The following is an 18,668-nucleotide window of genomic DNA, read 5'->3' on the forward strand; positions in this document are numbered from 1 at the left end:
TTGGATAAAAGTTTTTTTCGGATAACTGGTCATTTTTTAAAAAAATCCGCCTAGATCAGGGAGCATGGTATTGGAGGTAAGGTGCTGACATGGATAGGAAATTGGTTAAGAAATAGGAAACAAAGGGTTGGGGTAAGCGGGTCTTTTTCAGGATGGCAGGATGTGACGAGTGGAGTGCCGCAGGGATCGGTATTGGGTCCTCAGTTGTTTGTAATTTATGTAAATGATTTGGATGAGGGGATTACTAATAACTTGAGCAAATTTGCAGATGACACGAAACTGGGTGGCGGTGTGGGGTGTGAGGAGGATGTCAGGAAAATGCAGAGGGACTTGGACAGGTTGGGGGAGTGGGCTGCTGAATGGAAGATGACGTTCAATGTGAGCAAATGTGAGGTTATCCATTTTGGGGGCAATAATAGGAAAGCTGAGTATTATTTAAATGGAGACAAGCTAGGGAGTGGGGAGGAGCAAATGGATCTGGGAGTACTTGTTCACCGGTCACTGAAGACTAGCATGCAGGTTCAGAAAGCTGTGAAGAAGGCAAATGGCATGTTGGCTTTCATAAAGAGGGGATTGGAGTATAGGAACAGAGACGCCCTTCTGCAGTTGTGCAGGGCCCTGGTGAGACCCCACCTGGAGTATTGCGTCCAGTTCTGGTCTCCAAACTTGAGGAAGGACATACTAGCTATAGAGGGTGTGCAGCGCAGATTTACAAGGTTAGTTCCAGGGATGGCGGGGTTGACATATGCTGAAAGGCTAGAAAAACTGGACTTGTATCCGATGGAGTTTAGAAGGATGAGGGGGGACATGATTGAGGTATATAAAATCATCAGGGGGATAGACAGGGTGAAGTCGGATTACTTGTTCCCAATGATGGGGGAGACGAGGACTAGAGGGCATAGTTTAAGAATACAGGGTAGGCCCTTTAGGACGGAGATGAGAAAACATTTTTTTACCCAGAGAAGTGTGAATCTGTGGAATGCTCTGCCACAGAGGGTGGTAGAGGCAGATTCGCTGATTATGTTCAAAAGAGAGTTAGATAAGTCTCTAGTGGGCAAAGGAGTTAAGGGTTATGGGGATAAGGCTGGAAAGGGTAGTGATCAGCCATGATCTGTAAAATGGCGGTGCTGACTCGACGGGCCGAAGGGCCTACTGCAGCTTCTATTGTCTATAGAAGCAACAGCAAATCACTGTAACAGTGTTTAAACAATAACAACAAGGGAAGGCTTTTTAGGCATTAAAATGATGTTTAATTTTCACCAAACAATTGCTGGCCACTGCCAATCACTGACATCTCACCACTGACACCCCGCTCCTGCCGGGAGCCCGAGGTCCCTGCTGCGGCTGGGAGGCTGCTCTCCTTTTTGACACTGGGACAGGAGATTATTCCCACCGTTTGTGGCTGGGAGACAGCGGGACACAGTTTGAGAGGGAGATTTTGGAGAGAAAAGTCAATAGGGGAAGGTAAAGAAAAAATGGAAACAGAGAGGGGAGGGACTTACCTGAAACGAGGACAATTGTTCCAATTTCATGTCGAGTGAATTTTTTTCAACCTGTGATGTCAGTTCAGCTACGAAATAATTTTGGATAAATAAGGATTTCAGATTTGTTTTAGATATCCTCATTTATCCAAAATTTTAAACATTTTTTGGATAAATGAATATTTCAGAGAATCCGATTTCAGAGTTTGTGTAACTGTCCATATCATCTTATTGAATTGTACTTTTTTTGTTTGTATACTTTATTAAAATGAATTAAAATATTTTTTTTTAAAAAGTGCCATCAAGTCTCCCCTCAGCTCCAATGCTTCAGAGAAAACAACCCAGGTTTGTCCAGTCTCTCCCCAGAGCTCATTACCCTTTAATCCAGAGAACACCCTGGCAAGGTTAACAGAGCTTGGGCTTTTCCCTTTGGAGCAAAGAAGGATGAACAGTGACTTACCGTAAATATTTCTGGATGATTGAAAAAAATTTGTACCAAAGTTCGAGCTCAAAGTGGGGGGGGGGGTCGCATTATACATGAGTTTATACATTATACATATATTATACAATTATACATATAATTGTTATTATATTAACAATTTTTTTCTGCCAGGTTTAACGATAAGTAAGATTATCAGCAGCTGTTTACATTTTAACGGCAGCGTGACTCGGGTGGGCGAGGGGGAGAGAGACGCCAGCGTGACTCGGGTGGGCAAGGGGGAGAGAGACTCCAGCGTGACTCGGGTGGGCAAGGGGGGAGAGAGACGCCAGCGTGACTCGGGTGGGCGAGGGGGGAGAGAGACGCCAGCGTGACTCGGGTGGCAAGGGGGGAGAGAGACACCAGCGTGACTCGGGGGGCGAGGGGGAGAGAGACACCAGTGCGACGCGAGGGGCAGGGAGATGCCAGTGCGACTCAGGCGGGCAAGGGGGGGGGAAGAGATGCTAGCGCAACTTGGGTGGGCGAGGGGGGAGAAAGATGCCAGCACGGATTGGGCAATCTGCGGTGGTCGTATTATACACAGGGGTAAAATTTTTCACCCTTTTTCCCCTCAAAAATGGGGGGGGGGGTCGCATTATACACGAAGTGTATTATACATGAATATTTTCAGTACTAGAGATCTACAAGATTCTGAGAGGCATAAATAGAGTGGACAGCCAGCATCTTTTTCCTTTGGCGAGAGTAGCAAATACCAGAGGACACCTGTGCAAGATGAGGAGAGGAAAGTTTAGGGGAGACATCAGGGGTAAGCTTTTTTTTATACAGAGAATAGTATATGCTTGGAATGCATTGCCAGGGGTGCTGGTGAAGGCTGGTACATTAGGGACATTTAAAATAGATAGACACATGGATGCAAGAAAAATATATCGGTCGGCACAACATGGTGGCCTGATGATTTAGCTGAGAATTATTGATGCCAGGTTAGTGATAATTTTATCAATTGAGGACAACATTCATTAAGTGGCCTCTGATCAGCTGGAGTTAGTTGGCCATGTGTTCTGCAAAAGATCAAAATGAGCAATTGTCAAACTGGAAAAGTGCTGGGCTGAAAGGAAAAAAATTTCTTGTGTTTTATCATTTTGTCATCTAATAATTGCAATGTGTTGGACTCAAAAGATTTCAGATTTCATATGATTGATGAAGATATCTGTGCAAAGTTTAACTTGTTTAGGTAGGTAGGTGCGACAATTTGCTGCTGTTTGGAAACACTAAACTGATACCTGGTTTTTGCTGTCTTCAAAGGTTCTCAGCTCAGACTTGGCAAACAGGGAGAAGCAGCAAATTAGGATGTTGAACCAACTTCAGGAAATCCAGAAATGTTACGAAGACTGTATGCGAGATCGTAAATCTGCTGGTCTGGAAATTGCAGATTTATCCCGTCAACTGAAAGAGTCCAGTGCGGAAACGGAAAGATTCAAAGCACAGTGGAAAGAGGTGGAACTCCTTCGACTGGAGGGTGAAAAGAAGAAAGATGAACTAAAAGCAAAGGCTCAGGAGTCAATCAAACAGTGGAAAGTGAAATGCAGGAAACTGGAACGTGACGTGGAAAGGCAGAAAGAAGCTCTGGACCAGTGGATGGAACAGTGTAACCACGTGAGTAAAGAAAAGGAAGCAATTCAGGTGCAGCATGAAACATCCTTGCAACAGATGGAGAGCCTTCGTCGGGAGCTCAATGATGTCTTACTAAAACGAGTGCAACAGGAGGAGGATGTGCGAAGGAAGGATGTGGAACTCAATGAGTTGATGTCAAGGCTGCTCCATCTGGACGGAGAGCTGCGAGATGCCAAGGAGTCTTTGCGCAAAATGGATTTGGACATGAATGAGCAGTGCGTATTGCATACAAAGGTCAAAGGGGAGAAGGAGCAACTGGAGGATGAATTGATGGCCTTGAGGGGGGAGCACAAAAGGGACCAGGAGAAACTCTTGGAGATGCAGCGAGCGATCACTGAGCTAAATACCATTCGATCTGAGCTCAGTGCCAAACTAGCTCGTGAAGAGTGTTCCAAAAAGGAGATTAGAAAGAGCCTCTCGGAAACTCAGGCACAGCATAACCTTGCTCAAGAAGAAGTTGCTTCCATTAGTAACCAACTAAAGTCAGAAAAAGATGCATACAGAAAGGAACTTGTGGACATTAAATCTGAGATGCAGAGTTTAAGAAATAAGCATGAAAAGAACATGCAGGAAGCACTTAAGCAATTTCAAGAAGAACGGGACAAACTAGAAAATGACGTCGGTGTGTTAAAGGTAAGAGTGATTAATGGCAAAAGAAGAGAGTGAAACAGTTAGAATCAGGTTTATTGTCATGAACGTGTCACAAAATTTGTTATCTTGCGGCAGCAGGATTGTGCATTATCAGTGCAAAATTGCAATAAATTACAGTTCTGTAAATACTAGACAAAAAATAAATAATGTGTGCAAAAAAAAAAGTGAGTTAGTGTCTGCAGTTTCATTGTCCGATCAGAAATCTGATGAGATGGGGAAGAAACTATCTCCTTCCTGATGGTAGCAGTGAAAAAAGGGCAGGGTCTGGATGGAGAGGATCCTTGATTATAGAGCTTACATTCTTGAAACCCCGCCTCTTAAAGATGTTCTTAATGGAGTGAAGACTAATGCCCATGATGGCGCTGGCCGAGTTCACAATCCTCAGTAGCCTTTTCCTGTCTTGTGCATTGGCACCTCCATACCACACAGTGATGAAAACCAGTCAGAATGCTTTCCACGGTGCACCTGTTGAAATTTGCTAGAGATTTTGCTGACATACCAAATCTCCTCAAACACCTAATGAAATGTTGCTGCTGACGAGCCACCTTCGTGATTGCATTGTCATGAAGGCCCCAGGATAGATCTTCAGAAATGTTGGCACCCTGGAATTTGAAGTTCCTTACCCTTTCCATTGCTGACCCCCTCGATGAGGACTGATTTGTGTTCTTCTAGTTTCCCTTTCCTGAAGACCACAATCAATTGGTTAATTTTGCTAATGTTGAGTGCAAGGTTGTTGTTGTGACACCACTCAATGATTCAGATCAGTGAACCTTTATCAGAATTGCAGCTTGAGTATTTATGAATGCAGTGAGGAGGAGGGATTGAGAGATCAAAGGGAATGTTGTGATTGAGAAGCGATTGAGATTGTTCAGGTGACAAGGCTTTCAGAGTGTCAAGGAAGAGATTACTCCTCTTCCCACCCTGTTTCAACCTGTGATACAGTTCCATTTGCCTACTTTCTCCACCTCAGTCATATCTGGTCTGATGATGAGACTTTCTGCATCAGTACGTTTGAGATATTTTCCTTCCTCTTCGCTTTATTTCCAGTACATGTATTCTTATTCTTTCTCTTCCCAGCCATACTAAGATAGGAGTCCCTTGTCTTCACTTTCCACCTCATTCAACAGGTCATAACCTTTAACAAGAATTCACAGCCAGTCAAATCTTCCTTCTCATCCCCTTTCAGCGTTTTGAAAAGACCATATCGTCTGTGGCTAGCCGGCTTGGTCTTCCGTCTCTTTCACACACCCTTTCTTGTAGTACTTTCCCATGCAATTATGGAAACGTATCACGTGCCCTTTTATCTCATCTCTTTTTCACCATCCAAGGACCAAGTAGTCCTTCCATTTGAAGCAGCAAGGAATTTGTCTTTTGAAGATTTTGGTGTTACCTCCCCTACAACCAAACTCAGATTGGGCGATCGCTTTGCAGAATGCCTCCAGTTCGCAGAGATAACCTTGAGTTTCCAGTCGCCTGTCACTTTAATTGTCAGTTCCACTTCCAATGTGACCTCTGTCTTTAGCCTCTTGCACTGTTCTAATGAAACCAAATTTAGGCTCGAGTCACGGGGAGATACACAATAAAAACACGCCCTTTGATATAATTGATCATCAAGAACCTATTTTTACAGTAATCTGACCTGAACCTGTTTTATTTCCTCCCTGCATTCCCATCAGTCCCCCCTGATTCTACCACTTGTTAATTATGGACAATTACAGTGGTTAATTAACAAAAGAAATGTACAGGGAAACAGACACCCAGGGGATACCCATGTGGTCACAGGGAAGACTTGCCAACACCACAACAGAGGTCAGGATTAAACCCAGGTCACTGGATCTGTGAGGCAGCAACAAGGAGCAGCATCCCACCTTCTGTCTTGAGGCATTGCATTTGTTGCAACTCAGTGAGGACCAACACCTCGTATTCCATCTCAGCACCCTCCAACCAGATGGCATTAGCATCAACTTCTCTGGTTTATGCTCTGCCAGTCCCAGGCGACTCAATCTCTCTTCATAGACTAGCCGCTTCATCTCTGGAAACAATCTAGTGAACCTCTTCTGTCTCCAAGGACAATACATCTTTCTTCAAGTAAGAAGACAAGAACTGCATGCAGTACTCCAAATGTGGCATCACCTTTATGCTGTACGTTTACAGCATAACCTCCCTGCTCCTAAACTCAATTCCTCTAGCGATGAAGGCCAACATTCCATTTGCCTTTCTGGTAGCCTGCTACACCTGCAAACTAACCTTTTGCAATTCATGCACAAGCACTCCCAAGTCCTTCAGTCACTAATGGTAACTCTTTCCCTTACGGCAGGCAAAAGGCAATTTTGTCTAATATTACATGTTCTGTAACATGTAATAAAGGAATGTTGAGTCATCATCTGTTGCAAGTTCCTGTTTAATACCAACTCAATTAGCCTTGCCCCAATTTAGGACTTTAACTTGTGGACCAATAGTTTTCTGGATATCAATTTCCTTTGACCAATCAGATCTCTTTGTGAAATGGCACTGTCCGTCACCTCAAACGATAAAATAAAATGAATCTGATGCAAATGAGTTACCTGCTTTCCATATTATAATGTTAATAATAGAACTGCACACTCTATGGGGAGATTTATTGGCTGAGGCTCTCTTTAATACGTCAGAAACAATGATGGACGGGTTACATTCCTTTTTTTCATGATCATCTATTGGGCTTGTAAACTGCATAAATTACAATTGAATACTAATTCAATGCTAGATTTCAATATTCATTGAAAATGGAGTTATTGTTGTAATGCAAGAATCTCAGCAGCCAAATTGCACGTGGAATGTATTTGTCAATGTCTTTTTCCCTCAATTTACTTTTTCACACATTCACATTCAGTAAACATATTTTGGAAGTGTGTACTTTCACTTCATTGAGGCTGCCAAAACTGTGCTTCTGTCAATTTGATTTGCAGTGGATGCTCCTGGAGCTGTTGATCATCTATGTGCTTTTTTTGGTGCTTCTTAGGCCGAACAAGCAGATGAGAAGAATTTTGCAAAAGCTCAGCGGCGCCAGGTGGAAAAAATGAAAACTGAATGCAATAAACTCGCAGAAGAGCTGATTCAGGGTGAGGCAGAAAACACAAAACTCAGGAGGAAATGCCTTGTGCTGAAGCAAGAACTGGAAACCAAGGTAAGAATTTCCCAAAGGGGAGAGACTTTAAAATATTTTTTTTTACATAAATATACATATTAAACTCTCCAACATCAAAGTGTATGTGTATTTAAAAAGAAAACTTTTTCTTATACAAAAAAAACAAAACAAAACAATCCTTACCCCTCCCCTCCTCTCTTTTCACAATATAGATCCACACACTGTCAGGGGTCACATTTATGTTGACTGTAAAAAAAATTCTCAATGGGGAAATTACTTATACTATAGCAGCATCTATTATTGTAGTTATAATTCTAATTGGACCCCCATATGATCTAAATATGGCTGCCATATCTGATAAATATGTTATATTTATTCTTTAAGTTATATGTAATTTTTTCCATAGGTATACAACTATTCATCTCAGCAGTCCATCATGCGATATGTATAGGGAATTTGGATTTCCAAGTAATTGCAATACATTTCTTAGCTATTGCTAAGGTTATTTTAACAAATGAAATTTGGAAATTAATTAATTTATTGCTTATTTCAATGAAGTCACCCATGAAGGCCACCCCTCTTATTCTTGTTAATATTTCATTAATATTGTGGCAGAAAGGTCTCGCCTTCAAACACAACCACATAACGTAAAAATATTCCTATTTCTGTCCCACACCTAAAGCACATCTCTGATATTTCAGAATTTGATTTATGCCACTTCTGTGGTGTGAGATATAATTGGTATAGAAAATTATATTGGACTAATCTGTAGCTTGCATTTATAATTGATGTCATGCTGTCCAAAAACCCAATTAGATCAAAAGATGTTGCATTTATTGCAACACCTAGATCCGATTCCCATCTCTTTTGATCTCTACAAACCTGATTTTTCACTTTCATTCTGGAGAGCATGGTACATCTTATAAATTTAGGTAGATATTGCCCTAGTCTATTAGCTAGTGCTTTGGCCAAAATCTTGCAATTCGCATTTAACAAGGAAGTAGGTGTATAAGAAGATTATTTTAGGTCATCTCTGTTCTTTTTTGGTTGCATTGAAATAATAGTCATTGAGAAGGATTCTGGGAGTGTCTGAGTTTCTACTGCCTGGTCTAACACATCCATAATCGGAGGCATCAAAGGATCTTTATATTGTCTGTAAAATTCAGACAGGAAGGCATATTCTTCCAGTGATTTACTTGCCTGTAATGTATTCAGGGCTTTTTCAATCTCCTCTCGAATAAAGGGGGTATCCAATTTCATCTGATCTCTATTTTCCAATTTTGGAAGTTCAATCACTGACAGAAATTCATCTATCTCATTAGAATCCCCCCTAGCAATTCTGATTTGCATAGTTTTGAATAATATTTTTTTAAAAGTTTCATTGATTTCCATCTGATTGCATGTTAATTTGTCAGGCTCTATTTGAATTGCATTGATCATCCTTGATACCTCCTCTGCGTTTAATTACCATGGCAAAACTTTATGTGCTCTATCTCCCAATTCATAATACTTCTGCTTTGATTTTAAAATAGTTTTTCTATTTTTTTATGTTTGTATTGTATTAAATTCCAAGTTTTTATTTTCCATAATTTTGCTTTTATCTTTCAAACCTGTTCTCTGGTATTCTTTTTCCAACTCTGTGATATCTTTCTCCAGACCATTTATCCCTGCCATATGTTCCTTCTTTATTTTTTGGTATATGAAATTATCTGTCTTGTTAAATAAGCCTTGAGAGTATCCCATACTAAAAAAATAGGTATAGTTAGTAGACAATCGACTCATTTCACAAAACAATTCTATTGTCCCCTAATGAAATTATAGAAATCTGTCCTTCTCAACAGTGTGGGATTAAGATGCCACCTATAAACACTCTCTTGCCTTTCTGACATTGTTAACGTTAAAGTCAGATAGTAGTCTGGTTAGATATTCCGTTTCAACCACTCTGTTTCTTCAATTGTGCAGACAGTAGAAAAAGATCATTGCTTGTATAAGAATCATGAACTTTTGAATAGAATGAATAATTTCTTGCCCTGGGGTGTGACTGTCTCCATACATCTGTCAAGTTTAAATTCTTCTTAAAAGATAAAGTAACTTTCGCAGCTTTTGCCTTTGTAACTATCTTTGCTGATTTATCAAAGATGGGATCTAAACAAAAATTAAAATCTCCCCCAACCAGTACATTTTGTCCTTCTTCCACTGTTTTTAAAAAAGACATTCCCTATAAAGGATTCATCAAAATTTGGAGCATAAATATTCAGAAGTGTCCAAGATGCTGCATAAATTTGGCAATGTGCCATTACAAACCCTTGTGCTGAATTAATGGATGTGTCTTCAACCAACACCGGTTTTTATTAATTACTTTGGAATTAAAAGAGGAGGTTATGACTTTTCCCACCCAGTCCCTTTTTAATTTATTATGTTTCAGTTTTATAAAGTGTGTTTCCTGTAGGAAAACGATATCTGCCTTTAATGTTTAAAAGTGTGCCACTGTAGAGCTCGTCGAAAGAATCAAAGACTTGTTGATCCAAACCAAGGCTTTTATTAGCAAAAGACAGGAGCTCTTCACAGGTGGCCGACCAGTCCGGAATGATCCGACCTGGCTAGGGACACAACCCTTTAAGGCCCAGACAGTAGGCGTGGCTAAGCTCTCAGCCAATCGCTGTAAGTACAGTCTAGATACTGTAACTATATACACTATATACATTGGTGATAGATCTGTACTATCACATTCACCCCTTCTTGGAGAACTGACCCTGGAAAAAAAACAAAAAAATGAGGGAGAGAATGAAAGGAAGGGGTAGGTTAAGGACTGTAGTGGTCAGGGGGTCAGACCATCCGGCGTGACCGCTGTGGTGCCGGGATTGGGGTCGCTGGAGTGGTGTCGCCAGCGGGCTCATCGGGTGCGACCGCTCCTTCGCTCAATTCCCCAGTCGTGTTGTCGGCAGGGTGGCCCGGGTCGTTGAGGTGCTGTTGGTTCCTCTGTTGCGGCACAGGGCCTGGGGAATAAAGAGTTGGGGAAGGTTGGTTTGGGGGGGTTTTCTGGGTCTACCGCGTCCTGAGCTAGGTCCCGCACTGAAACAGTGTCCTCCCGCCCGTCTGGGAACTCAACGCAGGCGTAATACGAGTTCGCGTGGAGTAGAGTAGTCGGTCGCGGCGGTCTGGCCCTGCCGGTCGTCAGCGATGGACGCTAGGGTGAGTACCTGGTTGGCCGCGGCGGGTCCCCAGTCGGTCGTGGTGGCCGCACCGGCGGCGGGGGCGCAGGCGGCGGAAGCAGGGGAGCGGGCAGCAGCAGCAGTAGCGTCGGCCCCGGGGAGTCTGTGGCGGCGGCAGCATCAGCGGTTGCCACAGTCGGGACCGAGGCCGGGTCGAGTGTTCCGCACGGGGACGAGAGGCGGACCAACACCATGGTTGCGAGGGTGGGCTGCCCCTTCCAGGTTTGGCGTCTCCGTGGCGTCAGGCATTGCCGTGCAGGGGAGCCCTCGCTCTCATTGGACGAGAGCTCTGGGGAAGAAGAGTTTGAATGGGATAGTGGCGATTGGGCTTCACATGAGGCACTGTGTTTGCCGGTGGCCATTTTAGACCTACAGACTGCAGCAAAGTGGCCCTTTTTAAGGCACTTCTGGCACCTGGCTTTTCTTGCTGGGCACTGGGACCTGCTGTGCTTGTCCCTCCCGCAGAAATAACATTTTTGGGTTCACACGGGGCAGTGTAGCAGCAGTCGACAGGCCATCAGTATCTCGGGGGGTGGTAGGGTAGAAGGGCACTCTACTCACATCAGAACGAGGGGTCCAGTCCCTAGAGAACTCGTTGGAGTTTAAGGCTGCATCCTCCATTGTGATCGCAATCCGGGCCACGTCCTCTAGTTTTTCTACCCCTTGCTCGAGCAAGCGCAGCCTCACTTCGTTCGCTCGGAGCCCGGCCACATAGGCATCCCGGATGAGGTCGCTAGTGATCTCGGCGGCAGTTTTGTCAACACAGTTACAGTCCTTGCCCAGCGCCTTTAATATTTGTAAATATGCCCTGCTGGACTCGCCGGGCTGTTGCTTCCTCGACGCAAGCACGAGCCGGGCATGAACTCTGTTCACCGGTTGATCATACAGTTCTTTCAGTACCTTTATGGCTGCGGTGTAAGTGGTCTCATCCTGGATGTTCTCGTAGATTCTCAAGGACACCATAGACAGCAATGCTGTTAGACGCTGGTTATCCTCCTCCACCCGAATGAATCTCAGCAAGTTTTCAAAGTTCAGCAGCCAGAACTTAAAGGCTTTGAAGGCTGTAGCTTACTGTGGGTCAATATCAAGTTTTTCTGACCGAGTCAAACGCTCCATCCCTTTCAAAAAAAATTATTTTTTCTTTTCGCTAATAAAATTGTAGAGCTCGTCGAAAGAATCAAAGACTTGTTGATCCAAACCAAGGCTTTTATTAGCAAAAGACAGGAGCTCTTCACAGGTGGCCGACCAATCCGGAATGATCCGACCTGGCTAGGGACACAACCCTTTAAGGCCCAGAGAGTAGGCGTGGCTAAGCTCTCACCCAATCGCTGTAAGCACAGTCTAGATACTGTAACTATATACACTATATACATTGGTGATAGATCTGTACTATCACAGCCACCAAGACTCTTTTCCTTTTTATGTGTCTTTTTAAACTGTTAATATTATAACTAATACATTTTAATGTTTTACTCATATTCATATTTATACACATCCTGTTCTATAATATGACCCTTTTCATTATCCATACGATACAGTGGTTTTTCTCTTTTAAAAAAATGTGCAATGTCCCTGCTGTGACGGTGACGTATACAATAAACTCTGGAAGCCCGTGGTACCATCTGAGAAAGAACCCTTCCCCTTAACTATTTTGTAAAAACTTTCCTTTTCTGGTGCCATTAACCCCCTTAAATTGGAATATCTGCCTTGCTACTATTTACCTAAATATTAACCCTCTTTTAAGCTCTCCTATATCATTGCTTTCTCCAATATATTTTCTCTAGAGAAAACACTCCTTACGTGTTTCTCTAGAGAAGGGTTAACGCTCAAAACAATTCAAAATATAACACTCTTTTTAACTTGGATCCATACTTTTACATTTACAGTTCAGACTTTTTCCTGTTCTTCTTACTGAAGACCTTTCTTGGTTCTCTACCTCCTTTGGGGATTTATAAAATCTTCAGGGTCTCTGACACATCGATCCTCAGCATCGCTGGACATAGCATCGAGTATTTTATATTCTGTATTCTGTCGGACTCTGGCTTTACCTTACTCTTAATTTAGTCTATGTGTAGTCTGAGTCCAGCGTGTTCTTTGAATGAAGTGATAGGAGAAGGTATTCGGTTCAACAGTCAATTTATTACACAGCACAAGAATAAAACTTAACAGAGCTCTGGGTCACTCATTAGTTCATAGGTCACCTGCACAGTGAGCTACTCCCCAAGACTGACCCCTATTGTCCAGTTGGTTCAGTTTATATAGGTCAACCTTATCATACAGGACAAAAGTTGGCTTCCTTTACTAGATTTCATTATCATACAGAACAAAAGTTGTCTTCCTTTGCTAGATCTTTTTGCATAAGGGTTATCACAAGTCATCTCCTGTTTTGCAGATATCTGGGGTGTAGCACTCCCATCTTAATCCTCCAGGCCAGACTATCCTGTTGTGTTGATCAGAAATTAATTCATCCCCAGATATTTCTAATCACCATTCTGTTCTTGTCCGGCCAATTTCTGCTGTTCTCTTTAACACCTCCTCCTGCCTTAATCTTCCTCCTAGACTGGTTTTCCATTCCCTTTGTTTCTTGCAGGCCATTCTTTGTTCTGATCTGGCCTGTGTCTCCTGTGCTACTCACCACCTCCTTTAGTTTGAGCATTCCTCCTAAATCGTTTTATGCATTTCCACTCCCTGTATTTTGGAGCAGACAATTTTGCTCAGCCAACTTTGCTCCATGCTGTGATTGCCACTTAATCACATTCCTTTTTCCCTGAACCATGCAGTAAATATACACTTATTAATTAATCATTTATTTCATACTGTTTTAACCCCTAGATTCCAACAATTCTCAATGGTCTTTTTAATGCCATCAAATTCTTTTCTTTGTTTAACCGTTCGCACTTTTCCACCTACCGACTCAATTGGGCCATTATTTTCCTTGGCATATTCCGCTGCAGCTTTTATTGTTGCCTCCCAATCCCAGTAACTTAAAAATCTTACCAGGACTGGTCTTTGATCCTCCTTTCTTCTTCGGTTGAGGGTCCTGTGAGCTCTCTCCACAAACAAGGCCTCCTTAAATCTTCCTGCTCCCAACATTCGTGGGATCCATTCCTCAAAGAAGCTCACCAGATTGTTTCCTTCAGTCCCTTCTGTTAGTCCGACTATTCGGACACTATTTCTTCAACTGAAGTTTTCCATATGGTTGATCTTTATCTAGCAGCAGTTTATCCAGTTTCCATTTCTTTGCATTTTCCTCCAGGGAGTTTAGTTTGTCATGGGCCATTAGCAGGTCGTTTTTGCCCTGGCCCACCCGAGTCGTTAGGTTTTCAATTGCTGTTGACACCACTGCTATTTTTTCTGCTACCCCTATCAGTACATTTTCCACTTTAGAGGATCATCCACTCAAAATCTCCACCTTTTCCAGCACTTTTTGAAGTTGGGTTTCTTCTGACATCATGGTGGCACCTTCGTCACCACTCCCTTGTGGATTTTCTGTCAACAATCTCGGCGACTTTTGAGCTCACTCAGTTTTTTTGGGGGGTCTTACTTTACTTCCCTATCATTCTTTTGTTTTTAATACAAAAAAAATTTTAATTTGATGATATCGATGCATCCTTTTAATCAATCTTCACAGAGAACTCTTCCAACCCACGTCTACCTAGGTCCTTCTCAAGGCCACGCTCCTCAGGAGATTATGCTTAAGATACGAGAGGTCTGCTCAATATCTGATAACTGCTGGAATGAAGCTTTCCTTGAATCTGAATATTTGTGCTTTCATTTTCTTGCATCTTCTGCCCCTGAGAGGGGGAGAAGAGAGTGAAACTGGTTTGGGATGGGTCCTTTATTATTTTGGATGCTTTCTCAAGGCATTGGAAAGTGTAGGCAGAGTTAATGGAGGGGATGTTGGTTCCTGTTCACAACAACTCTCTGAAATTTGTTGTGGTCTTGGGCAGAGCAGTTGCCATGCTAGATAAAAACTAGTAAGGCTCATTGAGGGTGTGCTGAATTTCCATCTGTCGAGTGGAGAATCTAAACTACCCAACTGGCAAATACCTAGTTGGAAGTTGCATCATCTGCCAATCAAGGTTGGACTCTGCACTCCTGACCATTGGCCCCTTTAATCACCTAGTGATTATCTGGGCCAGACCTTCCAGCTTACTGTATTGTGAAGTCCACCACATGGAGTAGTTCATCCTCTTTGCTGTTGGGTGTGGAGATGAACCCTGCTCCACTCTGCGTCATTAATTGTGGACAATGGTGGCTGAGTTGTTGGTAAGGTGGACTACATAGGGGTTCGGGCTAATGTATATTTGTGTTGTAAAATAGCATCTGAGATATGTTAGACAAGGAATGGCAGATAGTGTGTTGTAGTCTTTGGCTGTTATAAGTCTGAATAAACAGCTGGTAGTATCGATAATCATTGTATCTAAAGTGACTGGGTTGTACTATGCTTGTATGAGGGTAAGCAGTTGCTAATATCGCTAGTGTTGAGTCTGATGTGATTGATTATACTGTGTTGTGCGATTGAGAGTATTAGTGTGTGTTATCCCTGTTGCGATCTCCTTACGTGTTTCAATAAAGATCCTTCCTGTGTTCAACCTGTGTCCAGACTTGTTCTTTGAACCCACCGAATTCATTTCCCTTCCCACATAACGCCTTTAGGAAAAAGCATCAGTGGTGTACATCAATATGATTGGACTACGATAAATTATTGATGATATTTACACCTATGCTGGGACTGAGGCTCAAGAGTTGGGAGATGAGTTCAGTCGGAACCATGGAGTGAAGGTGGAGGTATAGTCTGACATGGTTTTCCTTGTTGTCCAGGTGTTTTAGAACTGAATGTAAGGTCAGGGAGGTGTTGTCTGCAATGGACCTATTGCAATGTTAGACAGGTTGTAGTGGATCAAAGCTCCCTGGGAGGTTGGAGTGGTAGATAATACAAAGCTGTACATAATGAAAGGTGTTCGAGCTACTGAGCAGTAGTTATTAATGTATATTACCTTATTTTATTTTTGTGACACTGGGATGATGGTGTTATTCTGAAAGCAGGTGGGAACTTCAGATTGAAGATGACTATTTGACCACGCAGATTCTCAAGATGCAACCAGGGTCTCTATCGGGATGGAGCTCATGTCCATGCTAACTTGTTAAATGGAGCTCTTTTCATGTCCTTTGCCCTTCTACTTTGGTATTCTTACTTACTTAGTTCCCTTTTACGTTATTTCATTCCTTGTCATCTGTATTGGAGCATTCGGAAAAGTTGAGCTATGCACATTTTAGCCTTCATTTTCTACTGTTACATTTGAATGCTTGTCTTTTTTTTGAGATTTATAAAAGCAGATGAGGCAATGTTAATTAACTTCCTACAATTCTGAAAAATTAACTGGGAAATTTTAATTTTTAAAAAGTTTAATCATACAGCACGGTAACAGGCCCTTTCGGCCCATGGGCCTGTGCTGCCCAGTTGACCTCCAACCCCCCAGTATGTTTTGAAAAGTGGGAAGAAGGAGGAGTCACGTGATGGAGTAGTGGCCGGTAGGAGAACTCCAGCCCTCTCCAGAAAAGTTAAAAAAAGAGAGAAAAAGCAAAGGCACAAACTTAAAAACCAAAACAAAGTGAAAGTAAAAGTGTGGAGAAAATGGCAGCGAAGAAAGAAAAACCAAAAACAACAGGAAGAAAAGAAGAAGGAAAGATGTCGGAAGAAGAAGGTAAATCCTTACCTGTCCGAAGAGGCCCGCTCCCACAGGTCAGTGGAAGTACTACAAAAATGGCTCGCAGAGCCGAGAAAAAGTGCGCAACCGCGCATGAAAAAAAACACACTGACGGGAGGGGGGAAGAGCTGCGGAGTCGATCTCCACAGCTGAGAGAGACAACTGCAGCACAGCAGCAAGTGCAGAACACAGACAATAACGACAACAAGAAAGAAGAGGGTAAAAAGAAAACAAGGAAACAACAGATGGTCAATCCAGAGGAAGAAGAAGAAGAAGAGAAAGGCAGGACAATGGATGTATCTTTTTTTAAAGAATATATGGAATCAGTGAAAGAATGGCAATTACAAGAATTTAATGAGATAAAAAGAAGAATTAAGAATGCAGAAGAAAAAATGAATAAAATGGAAATGACCATGTCAGAGATAGGAAAAAGAGTGGAAAATATGGAAGAACGAGAAATAATTGTAGAAATGGAAGTAGAGGAATTAAAAGAGAAATTAGAAGAATCTAATAAAAAAGTTAAAGAGACACAGGAGCTGTTAGCTCAGAAGATAGATATAATAGAAAACTATAATAGAAGAAATAATATAAAGATAGTGGGCCTTAAAGAAGATGAAGAAGGCAAGAATATGAGAGAATTTATAAAAGATTGGATCCCCAGGGTCCTGGGAAGACCAGAATTACAGGAAGAAATGGAAATAGAGAGGGCACATAGAACTTTAGCCCCGAAACCACAACTGCAGCAAAAACCAAGATCCATTTTAGTAAAATTCTTAAGTTATACAACAAGAGAAAATATATTGGAGAAAGCAATGAAGAAAGTAAGAGAGGACAAAAAGCCACTGGAATATAAAGGTCAAAACATTTTTTTCTATCCAGTCATAAGTTTTGAACTCCTGAAGAAGAGGAAGGAGTTCAATACAGCGAAAACGATCTTATGGAAAAAGGGATATAAGTTTATGTTAAGGTACCCAGCGGTACTTAAAATAGTTATTCCAGGGCAACAAAACAGACTATTCTCGGATCCAGAGGAAGCAAGGAAATTTGCAGAACAACTACAAAACAAGCAGAGAGATGAAGACATGTAATAAGAGTAAAAATGATCACGATCTATATGTATGTGTGTAAAGGGGTATATGTGTGTATATATATAGTGTGCATACATGAATGTATCCGTATTTAGAGGAAAATATATAGAGTATAGACAAGAATTAATAAGGGAAGGAAAGGGAATAGAGGGAATAAGGAGGGAATTAAAAGAGTGACCTTTGCTACATATGAACATTGAAATCTTTTCTGGGGGGTACTGGGTGGGGAGGAGTTACGGTCACTGCAAAATCAGCTGACGTTTGCAAGTGAATTCGCAAATCCAAATGGAGAGGGGAGATGTGGTTGTCCGACAAGGGATAAAGGGCAACTCAGGAGGCGGAGGGGAGAATGGGGTTAAAGAAGTTTTAAATAGGAGAATAAGGAAAATGTTTGATGTTTTAGAAATGTTGTCTTATAAAGTGTTCAAAACAAGAAAGCAGAAATGGATAAGAAGGAAAGATGATGACGGAGAAATGGAAAGGGAAGATAAACAAAGTATAAAATGGCTACGCTGAACTATATGACTTTAAATATTAACGGAATACATAACCAAATTAAAAGGAAGAAACTGCTAAATTTACTGAAAAAAGAAAAAGTTGATATAGCATTTGTGCAAGAAACACATTTAACTGAATTGGAGCACAAGAAATTAAAGAGAGATTGGGTAGGACACGTAACAGCAGCGTCGTATAATTCAAAAGCAAGAGGAGTAGCTATATTAATTAGTAAAAATGTGCCAATTAAAATAGAAGAGGAAATAATAGATCCAGCAGGGAGATATGTAATGATAAAATGTCAGATATATTCGGAGTTTTGGAATTTACTCAATGTATATTCACCTAACGAAGAAGATCAAAAATTTATGCAAGATATTTTTTTGAAGATAGCAGACATGCAAGGGAACATACTAATAGGAGGGGATTTCAACCTTAATTTGGATTCAAACATGGATAAAACTGGGAAAAAAAATTAACAGAAAGAACAAAGTAACCAAATTTATAATTAAATCGATGGAAGAAATGCAACTTTTGGATATATGGAGGAAACAACACCCAAAGGAAAAGGAATGTTCATATTATTCGGGTAGACATAAAACATACTCAAGAATAGACCTATTTTTGTTATCAGCTCGTATGCAAGATAGAGTATGAAAAACAGAATATAAAGCTAGAATATTATCGGACCATTCACCCTTAATATTTACAATAAAGTTAGAGGACATCCCTCCAACAATGTATAGATGGAGATTAAACTCCATGTTACTCAAAAGGCAGGATTTTAGAGAATTCA

General features: G+C 41.6%; 1 protein-coding gene across 7 annotated transcripts in view; it reads left to right on the forward strand.

Annotated features, from left to right (window-relative positions):
* The window catches only part of LOC138753231 (centrosomal protein of 128 kDa), a 539,432-nt gene that overhangs the window by 231,445 nt on the left and 289,319 nt on the right, over window positions 1-18,668 (forward strand). For 6 of the 7 annotated variants that reach the window (XR_011351051.1, XM_069915965.1, XM_069915964.1 and 3 more), the window contains 2 exons: window positions 3,223-4,224; window positions 7,241-7,405. Coding sequence is in view for 6 of the 7 variants with exons in the window: in XM_069915965.1 (XP_069772066.1) it covers window positions 3,223-4,224; window positions 7,241-7,405 (1,167 nt within the window). In the remaining variant the exon portion in view is untranslated. The remainder of the gene's footprint in view (window positions 1-3,222; window positions 4,225-7,240; window positions 7,406-18,668) is intronic. The other variant, XM_069915970.1, reaches the window with a different exon arrangement.

This window comes from Narcine bancroftii, chromosome 2 (assembly GCF_036971445.1).
Source record: "Narcine bancroftii isolate sNarBan1 chromosome 2, sNarBan1.hap1, whole genome shotgun sequence".
Lineage (NCBI taxonomy): Eukaryota > Metazoa > Chordata > Chondrichthyes > Torpediniformes > Narcinidae > Narcine > Narcine bancroftii.